The 23636-nt window shown below is 44.1% G+C and overlaps 1 protein-coding gene across 1 annotated transcript in view; it reads right to left on the bottom strand.

Annotated features, from left to right (window-relative positions):
• The window catches only part of LOC125456335 (vitamin D3 hydroxylase-associated protein-like), a 91628-nt gene that overhangs the window by 27897 nt on the left and 40095 nt on the right, over positions 1–23636 (bottom strand). Inside the window, exons 6-9 of the mRNA XM_059647989.1 lie at positions 23374–23414; positions 12237–12361; positions 9343–9468; positions 686–783 (exon numbers count right to left, since the gene is read on the bottom strand). Coding sequence (XP_059503972.1) covers positions 686–783; positions 9343–9468; positions 12237–12361; positions 23374–23414 — 390 coding nt within the window. The remainder of the gene's footprint in view (positions 1–685; positions 784–9342; positions 9469–12236; positions 12362–23373; positions 23415–23636) is intronic.

Here is a 23636-nt window from a genome sequence, read left to right as displayed (position 1 = left end):
CCGCTTTATCCTCATCCACCTGTTTAGTCACCTTCTCAAAGAACTCAATCAGGTTTGTAAGGCACGACCTACCCTTCACAAAACCGTGTTGACTATCCCTAATCAAATTATTCCTTTCTAGATGATTATAAATCCTATCTCTTGTAATCCTTTCCAACACCTTACCCACAACCAAAGTAAGGCTCACTGGTCTGTAATTACTGGGATTGTCACTCCTCACCTTCTTGAGCAAGGGGAGAACATTTGTTATCCTCCAGTCCTCTGGCACAATTCCTGAAGGTAACGACAACATAAAGACCAAAGCCAAAGGCTCTGCAATCTCTTCCCTAGCGTCCTAGAGAATCCTAGGATACAACCCATCTGGCCCAGGGGACTTATCTATTTTCACACCTTCCAGAATTGCTAACACCTCCTCCTTATGAACCTCAATCCCATCTAGTCTAATAGCCTGTACCTCAGTATTCGCCTAGACAACACTGTCTTTTTCTTGTGTGAATACTGACGAAAAATATTCATTTAGCACCTCTCCTATCTCTCCAGACTCCATGCACAACTTCCCACTACAGTCCTTGACTGGCCCTAATTGGTAATATCTAAACCTTAAGAAAGAAGCCTGACAAAGATCAAATGTTTGAAATTGCACTGAAAATAAATTTCATAGACTTTTCACTAAAATGAGACTTACAGTCTTTCCATAAGTATACGACCACCATCAGAAGCAATACCTCTCATAAAAAGTTCATTCAATACAGTTCGAGTTCTCAGAGGTTTGAAGGGAACCAGCTGAAAAGAAAGGAGAGAGAATAGTTAGGATACAGCATCAATAAAAGATAAAAATTTAATCTTCTAGTAAGAGGCCAAATTGGTAGTATAGTGGTAATGTCACTGGATCATTAATCTAGAGGCTCAGGCTAATACCTCAGGGTCAGGAGTAAATTAAGGAACGGTTGGTCAGTTCAGTCAAGCGGGACATATATATCTGGTGGCATTTATGAAGTCACAGGCACAACGGGCCTCCCAGAAGAACATCTGCAGAAAGTATCATTGGTCACAAAAGCTTGAGCTCCAGGTGTCGGAACCTGCATCTATGAGGCAGGGGACAATATGGATAGCATGTTTAATGAGGTGGTCACCTCACAGGTTAGAAATGTTCAGGCAGCAGGCAGCATTAATCAGTACAGGACCAGGCAGACAATGTGAAAGTCCCTTGCGTGTGTAATGCTTCAGAATTGGTTCCATTAAAGACACAGAGTGATAGTTCCTCAGAAGAGTGTAACCAGAGCCAAATCAGTGGTGCTTTGGGTAGTTCAGCTGTACAGGGTTGGCAAAGTGGGAAGCAATGAAGGAGAACAAAAAACTAATAACGATAAAGGATTCTCCAGTCAAAGGAACAGACAGACATTTCTGCAGCTGTCAACATGGCTCCAGGATACTAACAGTGTCTCCTTGGTGCCAGGGTAGCAGACGTTATGAAGTGGCTGCAGGCTACTCTTTGTGGGAGGGTCATGGTCCACATTTTTACTAATACTTAGGCAGAAATGGGAATGAGGTCCTGAAAGCAGATTTCAGGCGCTCATTGGGATATTGAAAGGTAGGACCTCTAAAGTACTAGTCTCAGGAATATTCCCAGTTCCACATGCTTGTGAGCACAGAAATAGGTGAATTGACCTAACGCAAATGTGGTTGGAAAGCTTGTGCAGGAGGGTAATTATCATGTTTCTAGGGAACTATGATTGGTTCTGGGGAAGGTAGGTCCTGCACAAGTTGGACAGTCTACATCTGACTAGGACCAAGATTAATATCTTTACAGAAAGATTTGCTACTGTTATTGGTAAGGGGCCTAGATTGGCAGGGGATGGAAACCCAAGGGCAAATTCAGAGCAGGGAACAGGAGACAGAAACTTAAAAGTAACTCTGAAAGACAGAGGAAGCACAGACTAAAAAAATGGCAGTTTTTAAAAGGTATATTAATTAACTCAAGAAGTATTGTGAATAAAGCCAAGGGCACAGACTCACAGCAGCATGATATCAATGCTTATTACAGAAATTTTGCTTAAACAGGAACATAGACGGCAGCTCTGGTCATAGAGTTTTCATGATAGGGAAGGAGATCAGAACAAGCGGGGAGGTAGCATTACTGGTTAAGTAATGAATCAGAGAGGAGAGGAGGGATGATGTACGAAATGAATTATGCAATGAGACCATATCGGTTGACTCAGAAACAAAAAAAAAAAAGAGCAGTCACACTGCAGCTCATGTACTATAGACACCCAAAGAGTGGGGGAGAGTTAGAGGAGCAAATACGCTGGCTAACTCCTGAATATACAAACAATAGGGCAATAATACTGGAGGACTCCAACTATCCAAATATCAACTGGGATATAAAGAACAGGACGCACAAAATTTTTGAACCGCATTAAAGAGTTATTTTAGCCATAACAAGCCTAATGAAAGAAAGTGTAATTATAAATTTAATCTTAGGAAATTAAGTTGGGCATTTGGATGTAGTAGCAATGGGTGTCCATTTTGAAGATTGTGATCATAATGTAATAAGATCTGGCATCATTATGTGAAGTGACAAAGATAGAAAGGGAGTGTAAGTTCTAAATTGAGGGAAAGCAAATTTTACAAAACTGAGAGATGATCTGGCCAAACTGGTCAGGTTAAAGCAAAGTCAATGGCAATCTAGTGGGACTCATTCAAAAGCAAGTTTATGGGCAGAATGTAGACATGTGGTATTGCCAAAACTACAGCCACTTGGTTATCAAGAAAAGTACAGGGAAAGATAAAGTAGAAAATTGGAGCCTATGACGATCTCAAAACTTTAGGAAGCAACAGTTTAGCAACCTTAGAGTACACAGGAATGAAAAAGTAAAATTAGGAAAGCAAGAAGGAAGTTCCTAAAAAAAAATGCTGGCCAATTCAAAGAAAATCCAGAGATATTTTATTAGATATTAACCTTAACAGCAACGCGATGACTAAGGAAAAGACTGGGGCAATTGGAGATGCACATAGTAACATGTACGGGTATAGAAAATATGGACAGAGTTCTGAATGACTATCTTGATTCCTTCTTCAGAGGGGACAGGAATAATGCGGGGATTTTAAAAAGGAGCGTGAAACATGTGATGTAATCTCTTAATAACAAGAAGGAAATTACTAGAGAAACTGGCTTCCCTGAGGTGGCAAGATCACTAGAGCCAGATGAATTATATCTTAGGGTGTTCAAGGAAGCCGGGGAGAAACAGCAGAAGCTCCAAAGAATTATTTTCTAATTCTGGATAGATAGATAGAGGCAAGGTGTCAAAGGATTGAAGATCTGGAAATACTGTATCATTGTTCAAAAGGGGTGAGAGGGATATATCAAATAATTATTGGCAGATCAATGTGATCTGGTGGGCAAATTACTGGAATCAGTATTGAGAAACTATGTTATCTGAAGTTTGCAGAGGCACAAATTAATCAGCATAGTTTTGTGAAAGCAAGGAAAATGTCCAAAATTGGTTCAATGCAGGGATAAAAGGGATAATGGTCCACAGGTATTTTTTTGTGAGTGAAAAGCAGCTACAAATGACAGTCCACAGAGCTAGGTTTTGGGTCTCTTGCTGTCGGTGGTAATTGTTAATGATTTAGACTTAAATGTGGGAGGCATGATTGGGAAATCTGCAATGTCAAAGTTGGCCAGGTAGTTGATAGTGAATAAGATCACTATCTACTGCAGGATGATACCAATGTTTGGTTGGCAGGGCAGGTAGATAGGATGGGGAAGACGACCTATGGAGAAGTCAATTATCAGAAGGCATAAATTTAAGATGATTTGTAGAAGGATTAGAGGGGACAGAAGGAAAAAGCTTTTCACCCACAGACACAGTTCTCTGCTCATTTTAAAAAACTGTACGTGGCCCGATGATATTAATGCTCAAATGCACGTAAATCCTGATTGCAGTGTCTGTAGCCTGATCAATAAAATCATGGCTGATTCTCCAATAATTTCGCTGTTGTATTTTCCTATGAGAGAAACAGGTGAAGAGCAGAAATTAGTTCATAAAAATCAATTTAAAAACTTAATGGGATCCTTTGGGGTTGCAACAGAATTTGGTGGATGAAGTTGAGAAGGGTGATGCAATGTTGGATCACCTACATTCCTTTGAAAGGACCCTCGATCTGCAACTGAAGCACTGGAACCTGCCAGGCTGCAGACCAAGTGTTCTTGGTTTGATTTAAGCATAACGTTATTATTTAACACCCAAGTTCAAAATTACAAGGGGACCATTGAACTTTATCAGAAACTGTGAGAAACCCAATAACCTGTTTTAATACTCCCTTTGTCAGGAAGCAACTGATGTTAATTGTGGTGTTCAGGTTTGGCCTGGCTGAGATCAGTTAATTTAGCAAAGGATAGGAACTGAATCACTATATTCCTATTACAGTGTTATGAAGACGTGGTACGCAATTATTAATTATACAGTCATTCCCTTGAATCTGCAAGGGTTCCATTCCCGAGAACCGCCGCAAATGATGAAATTCAACAAGTGCAGAGTTCATTGAAAATAAGTTACCAATTGCGGGCATACAATGTTTGCTCACAAATGGTGGCTTTTGTTGTTACTAAGTGAATTTGCAATTCATGATTTCATGGATACAATGAACTTACTGTATATCTGAAATGTTTTGGCAAGAACACTTTTGGAAAGGAACTGACACAGACTACAGCAACAAGAATGTTGCATTTTCATGGAATAAGCTGCTTGGATGGAGACACCAAGACTGTAATATTCAGAGCTCAGATTTTAGTTGGAGAAAGTGTGCTGGATTTGATCTCAAACAGAAAGTAGCAGATAGCTTCCCTGATCAACAGATTTTGCCCTCAAAATGCTCTTTCTTTGAATTCCTTAAGTTTCAGAGTTGAAAGCCCACTGGAAGACCTCACTGCCACAAGTGGAATTTTTGTTTAAATAAGGGAGAAATTGAAATCTATACTACTGTCCAAATCAAACATCTTATGGTCTTATGTTGTTGTAGGTAACTGTCCCAAATACATTCCATGATTTCCTCCCCTGCTGATTTGATTTTTCAAACTTACATAGTGATTAAAATTGCATATGATTAATCTGCTGTCTTTTTTACAGCCCTATTATATCCCAATTTATTTTCTGTCCTACTGCATAGCAACTGTTAGGGTAGCAATACGCTACTCCTATCAGTGTCCTTTTTCACTTGCTATTTCTTATATCCACCATATGGGTTCTATATCATCCACTCCAATATCATCTCTTGCTATCATACTCATTCCACCTCGTACTAACAAAGCTACTCCAACACATTTCCCTTCCTGCTTGTCCATTTAAAAAGTTACATATCTGTGAATATTTAGCTCTCAGCTTTCACTCTTTGTAACCATGTCTCTACAATGGCCGGAAGATCATACCCATTAACATCTATTTGTGACTTTAATTCATTTATTTTGTTCTGAATAGAGTGTGCAACAGCCAATAATTTTGCCTTACGATTTCTTCCCTTTTGATCCTATTTGGTGTGTGGAAAATGACTCCAGCTGCAGATGCAGAGAAAACTGCAGATGTTGCAGATCAGAGATGAAAACAAATTGCTGGAAAAGCTCAACAGGTCTGGCAGCATCTGTGGAGAGAAATCAGAACTGTGAAGGGTTGCTTGATCCAAAACGTTAACTCTGATTTCTCTCTACAGATGCAGCCGGACCCACTGAGCTTTCCCAGCAATTTCCATTTTTGTCAGCTATAGATTTGTGACAGTTTGAGAGTTACACTTTTTGCTGAATTTAACTGTTAGTTGTCAAAGTGCCATCTTACCAAGAGAGCAAGTTTCTGCCACTAAACTACTTTTCACTACTCTTCTGATCTTACACACCTCAAAAGCTAAAGCCAACATTTACCTACCTTTCCCACAAGAAAAGTTAAACCCTTTTGTACTCAAGAAGCCATCACAGAGAACGACATAAGAAGCATCTGGCGGCAGGCAAAGTCGGTCTATTCAGAGCTCTACCCTGCTCACCGGGACCCTTTCCTTTTCTCTTCTTCTTCTCTCTCCTCTCTGTAGTAATTCTACTCCCCTCCCAAACCCCCACCCTTTTAACTACCTACCTAAGGAGTCGAGGAAGGGTCGGGTTGTGACCGGGAATCGCTTGGCAGGAGCAGAACGCATGGGCCATGTCCTACAGCAACACCAGATCGAGGGTGGCAGAAGCGACGTTTGCGGCGAGAGCGGGCTGGTGAGGGGCAAGTCGGCGGTGACAGCGGGCCGGTGAGGTGCAAGCCAGTGGCGAGAGCAGCCTAGCAATTGGAGCAGCGCCTGCACCATTGGGGAGATGGGACTTAGGGCTCTGAGATCTGGACTTTCTTTTTCTTGCTCACCTTTTGGCTTTGTTAAACCTTTTAATTCTGGTTTTTGTCACCAAGTGGGCACCCGTGAATGGCGACTTCTACACTTTTCACTGTGTTTATATATTTCTACACATAGCATATGTGACAAATAAATAAATCTAAATTAAAAAATCTAAAATTGCTAAAAACAACAAGCTTCATGTTCCTGTCATCTCTCAATGATGGAAATTTCAAAATATAAAGCTCCATTTTCGACTTTTTTTTAAAAGATTTCATTTGCCTGAATAATACCCTCCACCTTGGGATTTTTCACAAATTTATTCAACTCTAACATTTCAAAACACTGATCTGGCCTTGTTTGGCTGCCTAACCAATTCAGCTGTCCAACCAGACTGTGCAATTTCTCCATTTCTGTTTACAAAACATCATATCTTTTTGTAAGGGTCTACTTTGACAGAAGCCATGAGACTAAATTTTCCAATAAGATTGCAAATAAAAGTGACATTTGATCATTCTATCCAATTTCCTATCCAATGTACTGGAAGTCTTCGCAGTACTGATTTCCAATTTTGAATTCGACTTTTAGCTCATTTATGACAGTGCTTTCTAATTCACTGTTCCACCCAACAAAAAAAAAACACTTATTCTGATCATAATGCTGGCTGAAATCTGTCTCTCATGTTGCCAGTGAAACATGCTTTTAATTGAAATAGCCTAATTTTAATAAGATAGACCTTACTGACAAGTACTGATCTCTAGAGGTATCTTTTAGGCCATATGCATATTTATTTAACTTCTAGAATGTTCCCAATGCATTTGGTGCCTCTTATGGATCACAAAATACAGCCCATGTGAACTGGTCTTCCTACAGAAACGCAGCTTTAATACTAGTTGATCTACATTCCCAAGTAGTTACTGCTACAAAGAAAATGTTCAAAAATTACTTTTCCTGCAGTAAGTGAATCTACTTCTATACTCGATCCCAGTTCCATCAAGAGATACTTTTCAGCACACACCATATCATATGAAGGAATTGATTGTCTGCTATTTGGCAGCTCTGTATACCCCCATATTCTCTCAAACTTACGTTCTTGATGCTTGGCATGTTTTATTAACTTTTCTTCTGGTTTGATTATGGCAACAAAACCCTGGCTCCTGGTAGTTTCACAATTTCTGTCCTTGTTAAAACATGCACTTTTTCCTGCTTTTTTTGGACTGCTACTGTTTTCTTTCAACAGGCATGTTTCAACAGGCTTCCAAATCATATACCACATTTTCTTACATTCCATCTTTGAGCTCCCAAAAAATATGCTTAATCTCATGCCCCTCATTCTGTATTTTCATCCAGCTTTTATAATTTCCAATTCCCTTCCCTGCTACACAAAAAACAGTCACATTTCTTCACTGAGTAGCCCTTTTTTGGTAAATGTTTAACTTTAGTACTCATTTCTGACAGCTGTTCTTTGGGACCAATGGCCTCATGTTGACCATCAGAACTGTCTGAACCTGCCCTATCACCAAATAAGCTGTCAGTTGGCATTTGATCCTCATAGCTGTGCAATATTTTCATACAAGAACTACTTGTCTCAGCCTTTCAAAACTTACCAAAAATCTGACTATGCCTCATAACCAGTCAACAAATCTTCTTTTTGATAAATTTTGTCCAGAAAAGTTAATTCTGTTCAAACCTTCATCTGCTCCAATTCCAAAACAAAAAACTTTGCTTCTTATCCTGCTTTGGTATAGTAACAAAGAACTCAACAACAACTTGTTTCTTCTTAGGTAACTAGTTTCTAAGGTCCACACTGTAACTTCATTCTTCCACTGGTCTTAAGGTTCAGATCACGTTCCTAGCAGGCACCTAATTGGGTACCTCCCCTTATGGCACATCTTATCCTGGGACAACATTGTCCTGCTCCGTCTGGAGATTACGGCTAATTAGAGGCCATGGTTGCTGCCAGGACCCCACCATCAGGCAGAAAATTGGCATGAAGACAAGTAGGTATTATACATGGTGAGGTTTACAAGATTGGGAACAAGGAGCTCAGGAACCAGACAAGAGGTTAGAGGTCTCAGAGGGCCCGAGAGTGAGGGGTCCCTACTGCCCTTGGCCCTGCACGAATGAATGCAGGGGGAAGAATTCCCACTGCCACCCCTCTCAAACCAACACCATACCCGCACTGGTTCACCACATCAGGTAGGCTGGGTCTTGCACTTCCTGAAGTACTTGCAGCCAAGTCTGGAGGAGGCCTTTAACAGGGACGATGTCAGGAAGGTTGGCCAAAGGTCTTCACATGAGAGAACAATATTTCAGACATGGTGGGAAGGGGGTAGGTATCTCTCCAGCACCAACTCACTGTATTACTTGCCCTCCCCACAACTTCCCAGGCGAGGAAGAAACACTGCCTTTGTGACACTGGAGGAGTGAGACAAGGGATCGGTTCATTCCTCCTTAACCAGTCGTCATAACATTTAACCTACATTTAACAGCGTAGCACATATCACTCTTTCCCAGAAAACAACATAGAATTTATTCTTCATGCCGTCTGGTCAGTCAAAAAAAAATCCAAATCAAAAAAGCTGAGTTTCTCCACAGAATCAGTTAGCTCAGAATGCTGAGAGCTGCAGTTACATAAATTCGACTAAGATTTAAAATCATAAATGCAGTGTTCAATAAAAACAGATAAAAAGAGGTACATTGTGCCAAAATCAAGACAGAGTGGAATTGCATAATAGAGGGAAGAAAAATGTAGGGATATGGCAAGCGAGCTGAGGAGTGAAATAAGGTGGGTTGCTCTTTCAAAGACCTGGATCAGATGTGATGGCTGAATGGTTTCCCTCAGTGCTGTGCTAATCAAATTCTAAAGTACACCCCTCAGATGGTACAACAGTCAAGGATTTGCTGTGTTTTATCAAAAGAACATTTACTGTCTCTGCTCCTTCTGACTATTGCCAATCCCCAGCTATAAGTTTACAAACCCACCATGTGGCCTGCATTCTCCAGCAGCTGTTTAGTTTCCATTACTGCACGTTTCATGCTGGTGTTGGGGATCCAAAACTCATCACTCTCATAATAACCTATCCTCAAAGGCTTAGAGCTAGAAAATACCTAAAATGAAAGAACATACATTAAATGAGAGAAGAATGATATTTACATACTCAGTAGAACACTTGAGAACTCTACAAATACTCAAACATGACGTGTTTTAATATCTTTTTTACTCATTCATGGGATTGGGGCATCATTGGCTTGGTGTGTATTTATAGCCCATCCCTAGTTGCCCAAAGGGCAATTGAGACTCAACCACATTGCTGTGGGTCTGGAGTCACATGTAGGCCAGACCAGGTAAGGATGGCATATATCCTTCCCTGAAGGATTTTAGTGAATCAGGTGGGTTTTCCAACAATCAACAACGAATTCATGGTCATCAGATTCTTAATTCCGGTTTTTTTTTGTAAAACATTGAATTCCAATTCCAGCATCCGCCACAGCAGAATTCAAACCCCTGTCCCAAGGCTTTTATCTGGGTCTCTGGATTAACAGTCCAGCAATAATACCACTGGGCCATCACCACCTCTATAGAATTTTTATCAGAGTTGGGTCAATGACTTTGAATTCTGAGCAGAACCGAGATAGAGGCTTGGGTTTTCAAGGCTCTGTACATGTCAAATAAAAGACTTAAAAATGGTAAAAATTGTAGTCAAGACCCAATTCTGTGATTCCTATCCCCATTCAATTTTTGACAATAAAAGTGCAGACTAAAGTAGGGTCCCGACCAAAAACATCAGCTTTCCTGCTCGTCTGATGCTGCCTGGCCTGCTGTGCTCCTCCAGCTCCACACTGTGTTATATCCAAGGCTGCACTCCTGCCTTAGTCAGCTACCTTGAAAAATTCCCATTGAAGAATCCATTAGGTGTCAAAATAAATACAGTCACTAAAAGATAGGCATGTCAACCTGCTTTTGGTCTTATACAGTTGTCAGTTGGACTCTGTATGAATGTTTGGCTGAGCTCCAAGAATGACTTTGCAGGAAACTGTTTACACAGCCGCACTGGTTAATAAATAGCTAGCCTACCTTCTCATAACCTGGGTCCCTGCTCCTGTGAGGCTGCAGTGCTAACCACTGAGCCACTGTGCCGCCCTTCATTGTCTGACTAGACCAATATTAAGCAGAGTTTGTTGTGCCGTTTTGCTGTTAGTTGATGTTTATATATTCTGCAGACCCAGTGTAGTTTACAAAATACCACTCAATGACTGCCACAAACATTACACCAGACAGATAGCAAGGAAACTACCCATCAGAATACATGAACATCAACTATCAGCAAAATGGCACGTTTTATCTTAATATCGGTACACTCAGACAATGAAGGCCATCAATTTAACTGGGACAAGGTAACCATAATAGCCGAAGCCAAACAGAGATACACACATAGGATATCCTAGAGGCATGGTTCTTCACCAATAATGCGATCAACAAACACAGAATTGGGCCCTATATACAAGCCCATACAGATCAAAACTCACTATACAGATCAAAACTGAAAATGACACTACTCACCATAATGCAGCAAACAGTATGAATTCCAAGTGGAGCAGAATAACACCGCTTCATTTGAGGCACTACTATTGGGTATCACTTAGCACGGTGACAAAACGCCTGAACGCGAACAAGCCAGCTTGGCGAGCAAGTCAACAACCTGGTTCTTCAAAATGTCAGGAGGGTAGCGCATGTATAGAATGAGCCGCCAGAAGTAGTGATGGAGGCTGGTACAATTACAACATTTATTTGGCAGCTGGATGGGTATATGAATACAAGGGTTGAGAGGGACATGGGCCAAATACTGGCAAGTGGGAGTAGATTTATTCAGAATATCTGTTCAGCACGGATAAGTTGGACCAAAGGGTCTGTTTCCATGCTGTACATCTCTATGACTCTATGTCAGTTTGGTGAGAAGCTAAGAGGGGCAACATTATAATGAGATTTTGAAATAGCATTTTTATTTTAAGTTCACGAGCATTTCAAAAACTTGCCAGTGTTATTATATGGTTCCATGTTACTGAGCAAGCAGACATAGGAGATATGAAGGAGCAGAGAGGGCATCTTATATCTTTTTGCCTGTGTCAGCTGCACAGAGCTTTTGGAGGATTTGTCACTGCGAGACCTAATGAGATCTCTTAGCACAGCTGATTTTGTAGGAGTAGAATTATACAAAACATACAATTCAAATCTGTACTTCACAGTAGTCAGTTTCTTAAAATGAATGGATACAAAATAATTGCATATATTGGAATTATAAATAGGATTTCATTCTATTGGAAAAGCTATGTTGAGACCACAAATTCATAACATTTCCCTTAAATCTGTTTGATAGGTAGATTGATACAATACTTACACTGTGGCAAGAGGCCATTTGGCCCATCAAGCTTGTCCCAACCCTTGGAAGAGCATCCCACCCAGATCCAGACCCCAACCCTATCCCTGTAACCCCACATTTTATCATGGCTAGCGCACAGAGCTTGTACCTCCCTGGGGACATATGGACAATTTAGTCTGGCCAAGCCACCTGGTCTGCTCATCCCTGGACACTTGGGACTATATATCATGGTCAATCCACCCAACTTGCACATCTGTGGGCTAGCAAACTACCGAGAGGTGTTACGCACCGAAAATGTCAAAAAATTATTTTCTTCATAGTGACCTAACTCACCTTGAGCCATAGTTATTGATGGCCTACCACAAAAATGCCCCTCTTATTCTAAAAGGAATCAGAAGCTTTGGAAATTGTTTCAGACGATGTGGGGTGGAGGCAAGAGTGCAAGCAGGAGGAAAGATGAAAGGATAAGATAAAAGTACAGTTTAACTCACACATTACCTCATCGTTGAAGGGAATAGGTGGCACAGAGGGATCCAACTGGAACATATCTTCACATAACAGGGCTCTCATGCACAAGGCCAAACTATCCACATCTCTGGCCATTGGGCCAACTGCCGCACTGACTAAAAGAAAAATTGCATTTTTTAAAAACATCTTTGTATTCTACCAGAACAGTAGGCTACCTTTCTCCTCTCCATTTGTGTCTTTCAATTAGTTTGGAAAGCTAATAATATCCTTTCAAGGATTTCATTTGCCTTTTTCCCCCTCACCCATCTGGTATCCATTCATTATTGAACAGGAGAACCATTTCCAAAATACTGGGGCATGGCTGGGTGAAATGTTCAAAGACAAGTGTTCAGACAAGGTACAAATTTAGACTCAATAAATATTCACTACTGTCAGGAATTTATAGATCCACACCAGTATGTTATCCATATGTTCAGGCTCAAACTGTGATCAGAATCTATAACTCAGGAATCTGTTGACAAAATCAAGGGAAGTAACTGACTTCACATGCTTATAGATGCGGTGCCAATCAAGCGGGGGCTGCTTTGTCCTGGATGGTGTCAAGCTTCTTGAGTGTTGTTGGAACTATATCCATCCAGGCAAGTGGGCAGTATTCCATCACACTCCTGACTTGTGCTTCGTAGATGATGGACAGACTTTGGAGAGTTAGGAGACGAGTTACTCACCAGAGTATTCCTAGCCTCTGACTTGCTGCTGTAGTCATTATTTATATCATGAGTCAAGTTGAGTTTCTGGTCAGTGATAAATCCCAGGATGGTGACATTAGGGAAATCAGTGATGGCCACTGTATGTCTCTTAGCGTCATCCAGCCGTACAGCATGGAAACAGACCCTTCGGTCCAACTCATCCATTTCGACTAGATACCCTAAACTATTCTAGTCCCATCTGCCAGCATTTGGCCCATATTCCTCTAAACCCTTGCAATTCATATACCCATCCAGATGCCTTTTAAATGTTCTAACTACCAGCCTCTACCACTTCCTCTAGCAATTCATTCCATCCAAGCACCCAGCCTCTGCTTGGAAAAAGTTGCCCCTTAAGCCCTTTTGCAACTCTCCTCTCTCAATTTAAGCCCATGCTCTCTAGTTTGCGTCACCCCAATGCTGGGGGAAAAGACCTTGGCTATTCACCATATCCATACTCCTCATGATTTTATAAACCTCTATAAGGTCACCTCTGTTTCTGTTTCAGTTTGGAGTCAAACTGGTTTTATTTTTAAAGTAGGAATTTATAAAACACCAGATTGTCCACTGAATTATAAATTCCTACTTTAGAAATAAAACCAGTCTGACTCCAAACCAAAACACAAACAGATTCTAAACAAGGCCTCACGCCTAACATGTAATGTCTGACCTAAAATGTCCACCTCTTCTTTACACTGATAAACCTTTCATTCTCTCAGGGCAGTGACTTGAAAGAACTTTCAAAGAAAGCTTCTGAAGTATCTAAAGCATCTAAAGTTTGTTTAATACATCCTCAGTGGGGTGACCCTTTGATCTTTTATTTATAAATACTGTGTTTGCTGCCACTTCTCTGGCTAACACCTAAAGGAGAAGCGAGGCTCTGAAAGCTTGTGTTTTCACATAAGCCTGTTGGCCTATTACCTGGCATCATGTGGTTTCTGGCCTTACATTTTTAAAAGTTTAATCAAGAGGCAAATATAATCAAAAAAGAACGCACTCTACTCAGTACCGTAGATTTACAAGTAGTAAGGCTACACTCTAAGACTAGTCACTTAGCTGCTCCCGTACCATAAACGCCCCCACACGTTTCTCCAAGGTCAGTTGTGAATTCCACCATTTATTTTTCTTAGACGAACTCCGAGTCCAAAGATACTTGAAACCAAACAGCAGAGGCAGTTAGCTGTGCAGATTCAATGCTGGTTCAGACAGTTGTGCAGGTTTATTTCTCAGTTTGCTTCACTTCCCACCTGGTCACAGCTTTGTCTCCCTTTGTGGAGTTTCTCATCATGATAGACGGTAGCTGACCACATGCCCAGTCAGGCTTTGAGTGGAGACAGCTGAGTGGCATTTCTGCGGCACAAATGTTACTTGATACTTGCCAGTCCAAGCCTGGTTATTTTCTAGGACTTGTTGTTGCATTTGAACGTTGACTGCTTCAGTATCTGAAGAGTCATAAAAGGTCCTCATTATAGCACAATCATCGGCAAACATTCCCACTTCTGACTTTATGATACAGGGAAGGTCATTAATAAGCAGCTGATGACAAGTGAGCCTCAGACACTACCCTGAGGAATTCCTGCAGAGATGTCCTATAGCCTCCAACAACCACAAGCATCTCCCTCTGTGCCAGGTATGACATCAACAGTGGAGAATTTGCCCCCAGTACCCTTTGATCCCAGACTTGATAGGGCTCTTTGATGCCACATCTTTGGAATTCAGCTCTTTTGTCCACATTTGAACCAAGGTGAGGAGCAGAGTGGCCGTGGTGGAACCCAAACTGGGTGTCACTGAGCAGGTTGTTGCCAAGCAGCACCTACTGTTGCTGAAACCTTAAATCACTTTACTGATGATCAAGAGTACATTGATGGGGCAGTTATTAGCCAAGTTGTATTTGTCTGGCCTTTTGCGTACAGGACATACTTGGACATTTTTCCATATTGTCAGGTTGATTCCAGCATTGTAGTTGTACTGGAACAGCTTGGCCAGGAGTATGACAAGTTCAGAAGCAAAAGTCTTTGGCACTTTAGATAGAGTCATGTCAGGGCCAATGGCGTTTGCAGTGTCCAGTGTCTCTAACTGTTTCTTGATACCCTGGAGTGAATCAATTTGTCTGAGGACCTGGTATCTGTAATGCTCAGGACCACTGGAGGAGGTTGAGATCGTTCATCCACTTGGCACTTCTGGCTGAGGATTGCTGCAAATACATTAGCCTCATCTTTTCCACTTGCGTTCCGAGCTCTTCCATCATTCAGGAGGGGAATATTTATGGAGCCTCCTCCTCCATCGTGTTGTCTAATTGTCCACCACCATTCACGACTGGATGTGGCAGGACTGCAGAGGTTATTATGATCAGTTGCTTGCAAGATTATTTAACTCTGTTCATTACTTGCTGCTTAATGCTGTTCACCATGCAGTAGTCCCGTTTGGTAGCTTTATTATAAATCAGAGAGTCATAGACTCATACAGCACAGAAAGAGACCCTTCAGTCCAGCTTGTCTATGCCGACCAGATATTTCAATCTGATCTAGTCCCCTCTGCCAGCATCTGCCCGGTATCATACTAAACCCATCCTATTCATATGCAAATCATTTTAAATGTTGTAACTGTACCAGCCTTGGCCAGTTCCTCTGGCAGCTCACTCCATACATGCACCACCCTCTGTGTGAAAAAGCTACCCATCAGATCCTTTTTTATTTTTCCCCTCTCACCTTAATCCAATGCCCTCTAGCTTTGGACTAGCACCCACACCTCCCTTAGGGAATAAAACCTTAGCTATTCACCCAATCTAAGCGCCTCATGTTTTTATAACCTTCTGTAAAGGTCACTGCCCAGCCTCCATTGGTGGATCCTAAAATGGTACATTCCCACCCAATCCTGCAATTTACTGACGAACCCAGGCTACCATGCAAAGTCTGATTCCATGCAGATTGTCACTTGTCATTATCAGCATCAAAAAGGCTCCTCAGCATAGGTTTTACATCTAGTTAAAACTAATATAAATCGTTCTCATAGTGTGTTTTAGCAAAGATCTGTAGCTTGGGTTGTTGTTGGTTAGTTCACCGAGCTGACCGGTTTCTGTGCAAGTGTTTCATCTCCCTTCTAGGTGACATTGTCAGTGCTGTTAAATCTCCGTGGAAGTGCTGTTGTTCTGTCCCACTCTGAATTTATATGGTCCAGTCTGTCAAGGTGGTCAGTTTTGTTTCCAGTTTTATACTGTAGTGATAAGTGGATGGCGTCTATTTCAACATGCTTTTTAACTGTAGTTGAAATACCTCAACGGCTGCGCAAAACTGAACAAGAACACCTAACACAGTCATTGCAAACAATGTTCATCCTAACAGCTTCATCCACCAATGCCTGGCAAACGAACAACACCAACACTGTACACTCCCAACACACTGGCCACCCAGCCCTATGTTAGGAACACTAACTCACAGCAAACGGCACGACCAATTCTCCCTCATTTCAAAACACTCCAACGTGGACAGACATCAGTTTGACTGGCACAAAGTTACAGCACTAGGACAAGCGTGATAAAAACAAGCAGGAGAAATAATGGAGGCCTGGTTTTCAACAACCAATGCAATTAGCAAACATGTTGATGAGGCATTCCACTCCCGCACATCCCAGATGTCCACGTTCTTCAAGGACCGCAACTTTCCCTCCACCGCAATGGTCGAGAACGCCCTTGACCGTGTCTCCCGCATTTCCTGCAACACATCCCTCACACCCCGCCCTCGCCACAACCGCCCAAAGAGGATCCCCCTCGTTCTCACATACCACCCCACCAACCTCCGGATACAATGCATCATCCTCTGACACTTCCCGCATCTACAATCCAACCCCACCACCCAAGACATTTTTCCGTCCCCACCCTTGTCTGCCTTCTGGAGAGACCACTCTCTCCGTGACTCCCTTGTCCGCTCCACACTCCCCTCCAACCCCAACACACCCGGCACCTTCCCCTGCAACCGCAGGAAGTGCTACACTTGCCCCCACACCTCCTCCCCCACCCCCATCCCAGGCCCCAAGATGACTTTCCATATTAAGCAGATGTTCACCTGCACATCTGCCAATGTGGTACACTGTATCCACTGTACCCAGTGTGGCTTCCTTTACATTGGGGAAACCAAGCGGAGGCTTAGGGACCACTTTGCAGAATACCTCCGCTCGGTTCGCACTAAACAACTGCACCTCCCAGTCGCGAACCACTTTAACTCCCCCTCCCATTCCTCAGACGACATGTCCATCATCGGCCTCCTACCGTGCCACAACGATGCCACCCGAAGGTTGCAGGAACAGCAACTCATATTCCACTTGTGAACCCTGCAGCCCAATGGTATCAATGTTGACTTCACAAGCTTCAAAATCTCCCCTTCCCCCACTGCATTCCAAAACCAGCCCAGCTTGTCCCCTCCCCCCACAGCATCTCAAAACCAGCCCAGCCTGTCTCCGCTTCCCTAACCTGTTGTTTCTCTCACCCATCCCTTCCTCCCACCTCAAGCCACACCTCCCTTTCCTACCTACTACCTCATCCCACCTCCTTGATCTGTCCGTCTTCTCTGGACTGACCTATCCCCTCCCTACCTCCCCACCTATACTCTCCTCTCAACCTATCTTCTTTTCTTGCCATCTTCGGTCCGCATCCTCCTCTCTCCCTATTTATTCCAGAACCCTCACCCCATCCCCCTCTCCGATGAAGAGTCTAGGCCCAAAACGTCAGCTTTTGTGCTCCTGAGATGCTGCTTGGCCTGCTGTGTTCATCCAGCTTCACACTTTGTTATCTTGGATTCTCCAGCATCTGCAGTTCCCATTATCATTGAAATATACCCCATCCACTTACCACTACTGCATAAAACTGGAAACAAGATGCTCACCATGACATAACGGGCCATATAAATTCACAGCCGGACAAAACGGCAGCGCTTCAACAGAGGCTGCACAGCATTGATGGTCACGGTGAAGGGAGATGGAATGTTTGCACAAAAGCCAGTCAGCTCAGCGAACCAACCAACAACTCCTTTCTCAGTCTGCATCAACTGCAGAATGATATGGCTCAAATGTCGCAAGATGTTTAATTGCTGACTCCTTCATTTTCTAAAACCAGCTGCTATAACCTTATTGCACTCTGTCAATCTTCCACAAAAATGTAACAACATCAAAATGCTCCTGCAGTGATTGTCATGAGGTCAGTCAGCTGTACTTCATGGAAAATGAGTTCCCTAGTTGGGGCTGTCAATCTTGTCCAATCAGGGAGCCCTGGCTGACAGATAAGAACAGGCGTGTCAGAGGTTCAGTTCACTCTGAGTAAGCCGAATCAGTGTCATGGACTCTCCATCTGTAAATAAAGGGTGGCTTGGTGGCAGCATACCAGCCTCTGTGGAGTTACTTCAGTTCCTATGATATTATGATGCACAATCTGCAGAGGAAAAATCAACCAGGTACTTTGGAAATAATTTGTCCCCTTGATCAGTCACTTCTAGAATCAGCTAACAACTATGGAAATCCTCAAAAGCAAATCCTCAATCTAAGCTCTACTACTTCCAAGCACCCAATCTTGAACACTGGACCTGTTTCATAAATTTGTCTAACATGTTTCGGCAGCTCTCCAGCTAGATTCACAACAACTGCAAAATCATATTGCTGCCTCATCAATAAAGCAGCAGTAAATAGTAACTAGATAATAAAATGTGAGGCTGGATGAACATAGCAGGCCAAGCAGCATCTCAGGAGCACAAAAGCTGATGTTTCGGGCCTAGACCCTTCATCAGAGAGGGGGATGGGGGGAGGGAACTGGAATAAATAGGGAGAGAGGGGGAGGCGGACCGAAGATGGAGAGTAAAGAAGATAGGTGGAGAGAGTGTAGGTGGGGAGGTAGGGAGGGGATAGGTCAGTCCAGGGAAGACGGACAGGTCAAGGAGGTGGGATGAGGTTAGTAGGTAGCGGGGGGTGCGGCTTGGGGTGGGAGGAAGGGATGGGTGAGAGGAAGAACCGGTTAGGGAGGCAGAGACAGGTTGGACTGGTTTTGGGATGCAGTGGGTGGGGGGGAAGAGCTGGGCTGGTTGTGTGGTGCAGTGGGGGGAGGGGACGAACTGGGCTGGTTGAGGGATGCAGTAGGGGAAGGGGAGATTTTGAAACTGGTGAAGTCCACATTGATACCATATGGCTGCAGGGTTCCCAGGCGGAATATGAGTTGCTGTTCCTGCAACCTTCGGGTGGCATCATTGTGGCAGTGCAGGAGGCCCATGATGGACATGTCATCAAGAGAATGGGAGGGGGAGTGGAAATGGTTTGGAAATGGTTTCTTGATGACATGTCCATCATGGGCCTCCTGCACTGCCACAATGATGCCACCCGAAGGTTGCAGGAACAGCAACTCATATTCCGCCTGGGAACCCTGCAGCCATATGGTATCAATGTGGACTTCACCAGTTTCAAAATCTCCCCTTCCCCTACTGCATCCCTCAACCAGCCCAGTTCGTCCCCTCCCCCCACTGCACAACACAACCAGCCCAGCTCTTCCCCCCCACCCACTGCATCCCAAAACCAGTCCAACCTGTCTCTGCCTCCCTAACCGGTTCTTCCTCTCACCCATCCCTTCCTCCCACCCCAAGCCGCACCCCCCGCTACCTACTAACCTCATCCCACCTCCTTGACCTGTCCGTCTTCCCTGGACTGACCTATCCCCTCCCTACCTCCCCACCTACACTCTCTCCACCTATCTTCTTTACTCTCCATCTTCGGTCCGCCTCCCCCTCTCTCCCTATTTATTCCAGTTCCCTCCCCCCATCCCCCTCTCTGATGAAGGGTCTAGGCCCGAAACGTCAGTTTTTGTGCTCCTGAGATGCTGCTTGGCCTGCTGTGTTCATCCAGCCTCACATTTTATTATCTTGGAATCTCCAGCATCTGCAGTTCCCATTATCTCTGATACTATTTTACCCCAGTAAATAGTAACTGCCAGGCTCTGCATTCCTCACATCATTCTGAACAGACGACTTTCCCTGTAACAAGAATACCAGGAACTTGGCTGGATCTTACCAGCCCAAGAAACAAGTTGTAAGTGGGGCAGTGGAAAATGAGGGGAGCTCTCATAGGTATGTTTCCCCAGGGGACAATAAAGAAACACAGACTGAGAACTGGTCCATACCCCAAGGGGACAAGGCAGCCATTTTGAGCAACTCCTTATATTTTACTGACAGTAGAGCCATGCTGCATCACCTCAAACCTCCCAAATTACCATCGGCTATGGCCAAGTCATCTACTCACTCAAGGCCTAGTGGCAAGCCAGGATCCCCATCACAATATCAGAGTCACAAGGATAAGGCCATCAGCGAGGATTTCCCTCTCATCTCAATGTCCCCACCAGTTTTGGAGGTCTTCAATGAAACTTTTTTTTGTGAACCAAAGGCAATCTTGTGATTTCCAAGTTGACTCAGCGATGCCCTCGTCTCCCAATGGGGCTGCAGGGATCGCAGACCTGTCAGCCCTCCCGAGTGGTTTCCCAAACGTAGCAGCATATCCCCTGACTGGGGGGAAAAAACCTAGCAGGCATGCAGGATTCAGGCAAGTGGAAGACGTTAATTTAAGCAGAAACCATTTGATGCAGGGAGAGGGCCAAAAGTCTTCCCCAAATCTGGCCTCAACGCCAGAAACCAAGTTTTTCCCCTTAATCTTTGGCTCAGATCGGAAGACAGATCAACAGCATATCCTGATTTTTGCAGTGAAAATACTTCATTTTATACACTTTCTGTTACAATAATCAAATACAGTATAGTCAATGTCCTTCCCTCTTAATCTGTACACCCAATCCCGAGGGTCACCTAATCATTGGTGGGCATTCCTAGGGACAGCCCCAATTTCCAATGGTCTTATGGCATTTACCAGATATATGGGTGGAAAATATACAGCATGATGCTCAGTTACAGGTGGTGTACCACAAAGATCTGTTCTGGGTCCTCTTCTATTTGTGATTTTCGTAAATGATTTGGATGTAGGCATGGAAAGGTGGATTAGCAAGTTCACGGGCAACACGAAGGTGGGTCACGTTGTGGGCAGTGCAGAGGGCTGTTCTAGGTTACAAAGGGACGTGGATTGAATGCAGAGCTGGGCTGAGAAGTGACAGATGGAGTTTAACCCTGAAAAGTGAGAGTGATTCATTCTGGAAGGACAAACTTGAAAGCAAAATACAGGGTTAACAGAAAGATAACAAAGTGTGAAGCTGGGAGGAGGGGATGGGTGAGAGGAAGAACAGGTTAGGGAGGCGAGGACAAGCTGGGTTGGTTTTGTGATGCAGTGAGGGGAAGGGCCGAGCTGGTGTTCTTCCTCTCACCTATCCCCTCCTCCCACCTCAAGCCACACCTCTATTTCCCACCCACCAACCTCATCCCGCCTCCTTGACCTGTCCGTCCTCCCTGGGCTGACCTATCCCCTCCCCACCTATACTCTCCTCTCCACCTATCTTCTCCTCTATCCATCTTCGGTCTGCCTCCCCCTCTCTCCCTATTTATTTCAGAACCCTCTCCCCATCCCCCTGTCTGCTGAATGCTTCAAATAGTTCTGTTTAACTCTTGAAAGTGATGAACTTAGAGAGCGATGGAGATAGGGCTTGAGAATTAGACTGGCTTGGTAACTCTTTCAACAGCCCAGCACAACTCCTATACTGTAAAATTCTGTAATTCTACACCGAATTTTTGAGAAGCAGCTTTTATTTGTGAGTGAGCACAGAGGTAAGAAAATGAAATGATTCCAGGCATCTTAATTACCTATCAACAGCTGTACTAGATAATAAAATGTGAGGCTGGATGAACACAGCAGGCCAAGCAGCATCTCAGGAGCACAAAAGCTGACGTTTCGGGCCTAGACCCTTCATCAGAGAGGGGGATGGGGGGAGGGAACTGGAATAAATAGGGAGAGAAGGGGAGGCGGACCGAAGATGGAGAGTAAAGAAGATAGGTGGAGAGAGTGTAGGTGGGGAGGTAGGGAGGGGATAGGTCAGTCCAGGGAAGACGGACAGGTCAAGGAGGTGGGATGAGGTTAGTAGATAGCTGGGGGTGCGGCTTGGGGTGGGAGGAAGGGATGGGTGAGAGGAAGAACCGGTTAGGGAGGCAGAGACAGGTTGGACTGGTTTTGGGATGCAGTGGGTGGAGGGGAAGAGCTGGGCTGGTTGTGTGGTGCAGTGGGGGGAGGGGACGAACTGGGCTGGTTTAGGGATGCAGTAGGGGAAGGGGAGATTTTGAAACTGGTGAAGTCCACATTGATACCATATGGCTGCAGGGTTCCCAGGCGGAATATGAGTTGCTGTTCCTGCAACCTTCGGGTGGCATCATTGTGGCAGTGCAGGAGGCCCATGATGGACATGTCATCAAGAGAATGGGAGGGGGAGTGGAAATGGTTTGCGACTGGGAGGTGCAGTTGTTTGTTGCGAACTGAGCGGAGGTGTTCTGCAAAGCGGTCCCCAAGCCTCCGCTTGGTTTCCCCAATGTAGAGGAAGCCGCACCGGGTACAGTGGATGCAGTATACCACATTAAGCAGAGGTTCACCTGCACATCTGCCAATGTGGAATGTCATCTTGGGGCCTGGGATGGGGATGAGGGAGGAGGTGTGGGGACAAGTGTAGCATTTCCTGCGGTTGCAGGGGAAGGTGCCGGGTGTGGTGGGGTTGGAGGGCAGTGTGGAGCGAACAAGGGAGTCACGGAGAGAGTGGTCTCTCCGGAAAGCAGACAGGGGAGGGGATGGAAAAATGTCTTGGGTGGTGGGGTCGGATTGTAAATGGCGGAATGTACTGCATCCCTAAACCAGCCCAGTTCATCCCCTCCCCCCACTGCACCACACAACCAGCCCAGCTCTTCCCCCCCACCCACTGCATCCCAAAACCAGTCCAACCTGTCTCTGCCTCCCTAACCGGTTCTTCCTCTCACCCATCCCTTCCTCCCACCCCAAGCCGCACACCCAGCTACCTACTAACCTCATCCCACCTCCTTGACCTGTCCGTCTTCCCTGGACTGACCTATCCCCTCCCTACCTCCCCACCTACACTCTCTCCACCTATCTTCTTTACTCTCCATCTTCGGTCCGCCTCCCCCTCTCTCCCTATTTATTCCAGTTCCCTCCCCCCATCCCCCTCTCTGATGAAGGGTCTAGGCCCGAAACGTCAGCTTTTGTGCTCCTGAGATGCTGCTTGGCCTGCTGTGTTCATCCAGCCTCACATTTTATTATCTTGGAATCTCCAGCATCTGCAGTTCCCATTAACAGCTGTACTAGGTTTGATTTCCAAGAACAAGGTTAGCTTATTTGATTTTTTATGATGTTTGATTTTTTTTAAAGAATACTCGATCGGGCAAATTGTGCCCTAGAATTAAGAATATAAATACCAGGCAATATTACGAAACAAACTGAAGGTCGCTTGGAATTTTGTATAAACTCACCAACACTTTGTCCAGGCACAGCCGTTCTGATTCCTTTAGAGCTAAATAACAGATCAACGATAAAAATTGTCAGTGAAAGAAACAATTTCTCCTTTGTAATCATTAACAGTGCATTAATGTAATGTTCATAGCTAGGAGATAGTTCAGTTTCAATGGAAACCGGCGTACAATATCCTCTTTTCCCTGAACCTAAACTTTCAAAAACAGAGTGCGCTCAGTTTAGAGAATAAGAACGTTAAAAACAAGAATTTGAATTTCTTATT

Source organism: Stegostoma tigrinum, chromosome 8 (assembly GCF_030684315.1).
Source record: "Stegostoma tigrinum isolate sSteTig4 chromosome 8, sSteTig4.hap1, whole genome shotgun sequence".
NCBI classification, from domain to species: Eukaryota; Metazoa; Chordata; class Chondrichthyes; order Orectolobiformes; family Stegostomatidae; genus Stegostoma; species Stegostoma tigrinum.
Note: the sequence above shows the minus strand (reverse complement) of the source record. Positions and strands in the feature narration are given on the sequence as shown.